Source organism: Apaloderma vittatum, unplaced genomic scaffold, assembly GCF_000703405.1.
Source record: "Apaloderma vittatum isolate BGI_N311 unplaced genomic scaffold, ASM70340v1 scaffold19447, whole genome shotgun sequence".
Lineage (NCBI taxonomy): Eukaryota > Metazoa > Chordata > Aves > Trogoniformes > Trogonidae > Apaloderma > Apaloderma vittatum.
Genome location: NW_009728110.1, coordinates 68729 through 77141, shown reverse-complemented (window position 1 = coordinate 77141; position 8413 = coordinate 68729). Strand labels below are relative to the sequence as shown.

General features: G+C 37.5%; 1 protein-coding gene across 1 annotated transcript in view; it reads right to left on the bottom strand.

The window, feature by feature from the left end:
- Positions 1–4246: 4246 nt before the first annotated feature.
- LOC104277356 (neuron navigator 3-like) overlaps positions 4247–8413 on the bottom strand; it is a gene marked incomplete at both ends in the record, with an annotated part of 45666 nt that continues 41499 nt past the window's right edge. Inside the window, 2 exons of the mRNA XM_009873967.1 lie at positions 4247–4386; positions 7061–7129. Coding sequence (XP_009872269.1) covers positions 4247–4386; positions 7061–7129 — 209 coding nt within the window. The remainder of the gene's footprint in view (positions 4387–7060; positions 7130–8413) is intronic.

Here is an 8413-nt window from a genome sequence, read left to right as displayed (position 1 = left end):
ACTAACCATAAACAGCATCAAAAAAATTACAAGGAACTTTAACTTGCCTTTAATCTTCAATTTAAAGTGTATTCTTAATGTTTCTGTAAGGAATGGGGAGTGCACACTCTCAAGAAATACTGAAAGCCTTTCTGTATGCTTAAAGAGGTGGAATAAAAAGATTTATTTCCCCCCAAGCCCAAATGCATTACTTGAAGCTGCACATCATTCATTGCTTTCTGCATGCTCAATTGGACTTAGCTTCAGCTGTTCATTACGTGAAATCTGTCCCCACCTCGTGGTGATTTTGATACAGAGTGAACTCAAACTATGACAAGGATTTCTTATTTCTATAAACGAAATTTTACAAGAAGATAGTCTTTAGTTTTAGGGCCTAATCTCCAAGACAAACTTGTATTTGGTTTCTAATCAGCTTGTGAAAAGCAATTTTGCATTCTGCTTGCGAGCTCAGTGCTCCAGAGGTCAGCCCAACCTGCGCTGGGAAAGCAGAGAAGCAACACCCCCAGGGCTTCAGTGCAAAAAGAGAAATTTCTAGCGACACTCAGCAAGACCATGACAACCAAACTGACATTTTCAAGACAACATTTCATAGGCTGTTGCACAATTAAAGGACACATGAGGGGTTAAACACGTGTCAGGCCCAAAATATAATCAGTCTCCTCTGTCTTCTCGTCTGTGATCTTTGCAGTGTCCTGTTTCATGGAGAAGACAGGACCTCTGTGACAGCAGCTGCCCTGTTGCAGCATACTTTGGTATTGATAATCTAAATATTCTGGAGCTGGCAGATGGCCAGATTAGAGCATACAACTGTGGTCACTCACAATGAAAAAAGTTAGCAGAAAATGGAAGACCTGCAAGAGATTGCTACATTCAGAGGAATGGGAAGTCTATCTGGTGAGACTGAAAGAATCTAGTTTGTTCAGCTATCTGTTTCCAGCTGTCCATGAGAGAGTAGCTATGTCTTATCAGCACAGGAGGAGAACCCTACCAGGGGCAACTGACAAAATACTGGCACCGGAAGACATGTAAACAAATCGGCTATGGGTGTACGTAATGATCACAGATGAATGATGATTTGCATCATCAGCAAATGGAGTTCCAGGACAGAGTTTCTCAGAGTTAGTATGGACAAAGTAACTAAATACTATCGAAAACAAGTTTGGACAATGCACAAACACTATGTTATATTATTAAATTATACTGAAAAGCTGGCAATTAAACTCCATGATGTAGAGACCCTTACTGGTGTTCAGGTACAGAGTTTCTAAGCTCTAAAGGGTAAATATTTGTTTTTAATATTTGACTTGAATTAGAACATTAGCTCCTTGTGGACTCAAAACACCTTGGGTATCCACCTTCTTTGCAATATGAATAATTACTTTGTTCAAATAGTTTCATTATAATAATTTTATTTTTGTCTTTATTTTATTAAGTCAGAAGCAGAAAGATGTGATGTGACCCGGCAAACAGATGTGCTCTTTGAAACCCGTCCATCGGCTGCAAAGTCCAGAAAAAAATAAGAAAAAAATCATCTCACTGAAGAACTACAGATGAATTTCATCTAATGGCATTTTTAGTGTTTTGGTGCATTCTGCATTCCTGACTTAACCACGGTGACACAGTTACCTGTGTCACAGCAGTGGGCTGGGATTGTGGGTAGAACCTGGGCTCTACTCCATGAAGAGCAAAGCTGCATTCTCTCAGGGCAGCTGCATTTCTTGCTGTGTGAACTACTGCCTAAGCAACGTTCAAAGGAGATAACATTAATGACATACTAGATAACAGAATACTAAATGAAAGGCCCATATCACATCTTATTTTGGATCACCTTCAGGTCTCCTTTAACTCTGTGACTACATAACCATTCCCCACTGTGATCGAGTTGGAAACGGTGTTATGCAGGAATGGATTTCAAGTATTACATATAACTGGATTAAAAAACCCCATCCTTATGCTGCATATCTTTTCAGAGGTCTCTTTATAGAACATACGGGAAGATGTACAGCAGAGAAAAATGTACCAAAATAGCATGCCCTCAAAGAGGCCTGGAGGTTCCAATCTCTAATGACTACCTGGCACAAACCATCTCTTTCTCTGCTTCAGTTTTATACAGCACTAATGCAGAATTACAAACTATTTACTATATGACCTGTGTCTCAGAAATTAGAGTGTATGGACTGTATATCCATTTAATGGAAGCTCCAAGCATCTGTGTCAGAAGCAACATTTAACTACAAGATTTATTATCTGTGCCACTCTGTATGAAAAAAATCAGTGTTGGAACATATAGCGATACCTTTTTTAAAAGAGGTGTTTGTGTTATTGTTACTATTGTGAGGGTTGAAGTTTTTTTCTAAACAAATTCTTCAGAGAAACTCAGGTCACAAAGCCTCTTCAAATAGATAAAAAATATTAAATGACTACGTTGAAATTTTATTGCAATATTAAAAAATAGCCACTGTAACAATTACATTTAAAATATAGCATAGTTCAGGGGTTTTTTTTAGGCAAAGAAGCTGCACGGTGAATTCAGATGCAGGTTCTCATGTGTTCTTTTATGATATTACAAAAAATATCAGTTCACGATTCTTGTAGTCACAGAAGTAACTTTCTCTAATTAAATTCTGCTTTATACTCCAGAACAAATTTGTGTTTTGTTTACAGTTTCATGTAAAATCAATCTTCTTTCATCCATTCTGCTGTTTTGAAAGAAAGAATAAAGGACAGAAACATCTCAAGTATATACTCTGTAGTTATGCAACATTGTATTTTCTATATCCTATAAAATGAATTGAATGATATACACAAAGACACCTCTTATCCTCTTGCGAGTGATGACTTCACTAAAAATCTCATCAAAGTTCTCATTCTCTGCTGTAAAGAAATAGGAAAATAAAGAAATCCATCCTGCAAAAAGCCACATAAATGTGCAGTGCAATGCAAACCTCAGCAGTCAAAAGGCAGTTTCCAAGTAATGAGCTAAGAATATTAATATCTACAAGCATGTCTCACCTTGAATCACTTCACTTTCACATATTTCAGCAGCAAAGTTATGTCAACATTACGAAGCAATTCTAAAAACCAAACTAGTGTACATACCTTTACTCAAGCAGCCACATCTCCTACTTCACAACTTCACTATTGTATTTGTGAACTATATAGTGTCTGCTCAGTTTTCACTCTGATCTCTTTCTAGTTTTAGCCTGGATGTCTTGCCATAAACAAGTCCTTGATAAAATAAATCCCACTACAGAACTATCTAAAATATTCAGCCCAGATAGTAAAAATAAAGAAATAACTACTGAAAGGATGGTTTTATATCTTCAGATACAGCTAGGGGCAAAGTGTATTCAACAGAATTTTGTAAAAAAAATCTGGATAGCTGCCTGTTGCTTGGATGAAGAACATTCACTGCATACTTGTTCCTCCCACAGACCCCAAGGATGCAAACGGGTACTATGTATATTGTATCATTTTCAACTGTATCCTAACCCAAAGATATGAATAAAATGCTGTTCATTAAACAAAGAGAAAAGAAGAGGGGGAAGGGGCTGGACTAGTTACACAACTCAGAAAGCTGTATTTCTACATTATTCTTTCTGAGATAAAGCCTGAAGAGGCACATTTTCCAGGAAAACAGAGTCAGGCGTGGAGAAATGGAGGGACCCAGGGACCTCAGTCTGTTTCCCTAATGGATATTCATATTTAAAGAAAGCAATAAAACATGAACACTGAATTCAAATGCCTGCAAAATTTCATTACATTTGACTTAATTTCCTATCCTCTATCCAGACATATATACACTAGGTAAGGTTCTGAAGGAATATACTCATACAATATTCTGATGCAAATGTAATATCCTGATTTTTCTTCATTAGAGGCTAAGATGCAAAGTCCCCTGAAAATTATGGCAGTTTACCTCTGGGTATGAGTAGACTTGAGTGTGGACAAAGATTATAGACATGCAATATGGATTTATTTTCATTTCAGAAGAATCACCCAGTGATATCGCTAATATCCATCAAGAAGGATGCAATATAATTGTAACATCCTGAAAGTTTTCAGTTCTGAACTTTAATCCCAACTCAACCACAAATCCTAATCCAGAGCTCTGTCTCCATAGGTCTTCCTTACGAAATCTAAATATTACATTCATTTATTTGACCCTTGTGGATGGGTTCATTTGGTGATTTTGTTTTCCCCTTGTATGTTATGTGGAATAAGCTTAGTAACTTTAATCACTTACCTTTTTCATTTCCATTTGCATATTGTGGAGGCTTGTTTTTGTCAATGCTGTTAAAACTCTGGCTTCTCCGATTTAAATTAGAAGCTCCCTGGACTTTGGTACTGCTGCCTGCAGCTGGCACCCTTGAGGGTCCTGGAAGCCTGGAATGGTATAATCAAAAATCAGTTCATTTTGTATAATGCCACATGTAGAGGAGGCAGTATGCAAATATCTCACTAGAATTTAAAACCAACAACTGAAAACAAAGATTTCAGATAAGCAACAATGAACAAGAAGATTCAAATTAGTTAGACTCCACAAATGAAAATAAAAACTTATCCTCACGCACACAAAAGGGAAAAAGTCGCTTTCTAGAGTCACAAGACATGTAAGAAGATACTTTGCATTTGCCATTAACATTGCTAAAACAGATTCACCCTAAGAAGCCATTAAAATGCAATATCAACTTTTATTTAAATCTGGCACTTTTGAAGAGGAAATGTTACAGAAATGGATCAGAAAATACAACAATACATAGTTGAGAAATATTTAATGTCTCTTACTCTAGTAAACGTTTGACAGCTGTGCTTAGCATAAAAGTTGGCTTTTCAGTTATCTGCTTTAGTTGTTTTTTTTCAGAGGGCTCTTGACTAAATCTCTTCCCCTTATTATTTTCAATGAAAAATACTGGAAATATATATTTTAGCTAGATGCTACAGATGCATATATACATTTTAGACAGAAATGTATAATGTAGAATACGCAGTTCATTTGTTAGTATTTGCTGCCACCATCTGAACTGTACTGTATGGCTATGCTAAGGCAAAAAAATGGACTCTGTTGTGCCTAGTGTAAGTCTGCTTCTTTTTTCTGTTTGAAATTGTTCTCTGAATTGTAATATTCTTTAACACATGCTTACTTCAAACTTTCTGCAGCATCTTTGTGGGCACCTCCACTCCTTTCCAGTTTTGTTATCTGATAGATGAAATGCTTAAATCAGCAAGAGGCTTTTGCCATAGGAGAAGAATGTCTCTCTTATTGTTTCTCACTTATTAGAACGATAGGATGATTTTAACAGTGGCAATATAAATTATACCAGAGTTATTGAATTCTATTAGTTTGACTATATTACAAAAGAACAGCATCAGAACGGATAAAAAACTCATGTTACAAGAAATTACGTCAGATTTCTTCCAAAATTTTTTTTTGATTTAATATGCTGGTAGAACAGAAATATTCAAATAATTTTCTTTTCATTATTGAACATACGTAAACAGCTCCATGTTCTCTTCCTTCACCAATTTAAGCCTCAGAGACTTAATCCATTAGTTATTTTAATGGCTCATTCTGGCTGCCAGCCTGCCCTGCTAGTCTCTGTGCTGAGCCCAGAGCAGACTGTCTCTGCTCTGCAGCTGTACGCATGCTAACCTTTACCGTGACCCATGAATTCGAGTGATCTTCTGTTCCCTGAAGAATGCACTAAAACAAACTTAAAAATCCATTTGCTCCTTCTCATTACCCTAATTTGACAGGCAGTAAGAGCCCTGAGATCGTTTGTCAAAGGTAATGAAAAAAGCAATGAGAAGGCATGTGCAACACTGGAAACTCTTCTGTTCTGTAAAAATATAAAATAGTTCTGCATATATTCTGCATGCCAGAATTTGAGAACTTGCCACAGTAAGCACATTATACATGAGGTCATTTGCTCTACACACTTTCCAGTTTACCTCATTTGCTGTCTTTTTAAATTGAATTCAGGTTTTAAATTGCTCTTGCAGAATCATGTTAAGCAGCTAAGGAAATGCAAAGAGGAGAATAACAAATAAGGGACAAGTCACATACCTCTGAACAGGCTTCGGAAACACTGCCACAGATTTAAAGTATTAGACAATAAGACTGTTAACCTCAACATGTTGAATGTGGACAAGACAGGAACATCAGCAATAAGGAAGACTGAAGACCTATAAATGCAGGTGCAAAGCAACTGGACCGTGGTATAGCTCATTCCACGCTATCACCAGGAAATCAGATTGTGTTAGTGCGGTATACTGCAAAATGCAATCTTTACTGTAGATTATGCAATTTAGAGTTCATTGTTCTCACCAATGAACTGTACAGCAAAGGTATAATTAATGAACACATTAATTATCCCTCACAAGAAGAAAAGAGAAGCTAGAAACAAGAGTAAGCTTTAGACCTCAATTTCTGTCTTCTGCAATCTGGCTTGTAGATTTTAGTGCTCACAGAAATGATAAACTAAAAGTACTGATGAAATCGGAAACAGGACAGCTCCTACACACAGCTCTGTCAAATTCTCTGCCAAAACAAAGCATCTTGTTAGCGGGGACTGTGTGCAGGCTACTCTTGATGGAGCAGAAGTCTTGGAAGTGGTTTTTTCTGCTCTATTTTGCTTCTGCATGAGCTTGGCTTTCTGAACTCAACCTTTCAGGTGGGTTTGTGATATGTGCAAAACATCCGGTGGGAATCGAGATGGACTTCCAAACTTTTCACTCATGACTAAAGTAAGGATTTGAACCAGAGAGTAGAGAGCACTAAAATCACCAACTAATCCTTCACATCCAATATTTTACATGCAGAATACAAAGATGCAAGATACGTAACGACCAGAAATATTGCTAATATACAGTACAAATCAGCTCCCTTCAATTCATACCGGGCTTTCCTGTGGCAAAGCTCATCGTTGCAAAGCTTGCACGCATAACAAAAATACACATTTTTTTTTAATGTCTGCTTACGTCCAAAGGATAATTATCAGTGGGTACATACTTGCTTGAGTATCGCTAACAAGCAATAAATTAGAGATATTTAACTGACCTAGAAGCCTTTTTTTGACTGGTTGCAATTCCACTGTGATTAGACTGAGTTGCATATCTGGCTGTGAGACTGTATGAGAAGAAACAGAGAAATTGAATTAAAGAAATTCTTTGAACATGTATAGAAAGAACACACTTACCAGCAAACTATGAGTTAATGAATGTAAATTGAACATGGATAGAAAACACAAATTAACTGGCAAAACCATGAAATAATGCAAACATGCAGATTTTTATGAGATGCAATGCACAGATTATGAAATAATGGGTATTGTTATAACTTGTCTCATTTGCTAGAAATTATCTAAAGAATAGACAATGTGGGCAAATTTCCATAGTGACTGAATTACTGAAGTCTAACTCAATTCACATAGAGTGCACTCACAACTTTGCACCTTTTTTTAATTTTTTTTTGGTCATCTCCAAAAAGTACTAAGCACAAATATACAGCTTCTGGTTTCGCCAGCAACTTGACTGGGTTCATGGCCTGGCGGTTAAGAACAAATTTGCTAGACTAGATCCAACATGGACTCACAAACGTTCCCACTAAAGAAAGGTGATCCTCCAGAGAGCAAAGCTGTATTGAAGAAGCATCCCATCGTAACTTTCCCTGCTGTAAACAGCAGCACGGGACATGTATGTGATGCATTACCCAGGCAATTAATCAGAGGCTTCATAAGGAAAACCTGATGTGTTTAGACTCACAGTTAAACACCACAGGAAAACACACCTTTGTCTGTTAAGCCATTTGAGTAGCATTTTAGGAACAGAAGATATGCTGTGCTACAGGGCTAAAACCTGTATGTTCCTTTTGACAGCCAGCAATGTGTCATTACTAAATAGCAAATTTATGCCTCTATTCTTTTAAACATTTGCGTAGGGGATATGTCAAATGTACAGCCAAGGTAAGGCCTTCTGCCAGGTAATTTAAATTGCTACAAACAGGTGCATCCTCCGGGATCCACACAGCCTAAGGATATAGACAGGTGCCTGAGCCAGGTGCAATCACATCATCAAATTCCTGACATTATTGAGGAAGTGACAGAGAACTGAGTAAGCAGAAACTCCAACAGTTACAGATTACTTTTGTGTCCTACAGTTCTGCATCTTCCAGCGGTTCTTCTGAGCAGCAGCAGCAGAAAGCACAGTGCTCTGGTCCCAGCTTTATAGACTGGCAGCACTTATAAGAAACACCTGGTGGCATTGAGTCTACCAGAAAAGTGTCAAGGAGTTTCTGCTAGTCCACTGAAGCAGATAACCTGAGGACAGAGCAGATGGAAGAAACTCTGAAGGGAGAAATGTCTTCCTGTACTGACACAGCCGTCCTGAAGAGGGGCAAGGGAAAGGGACAATG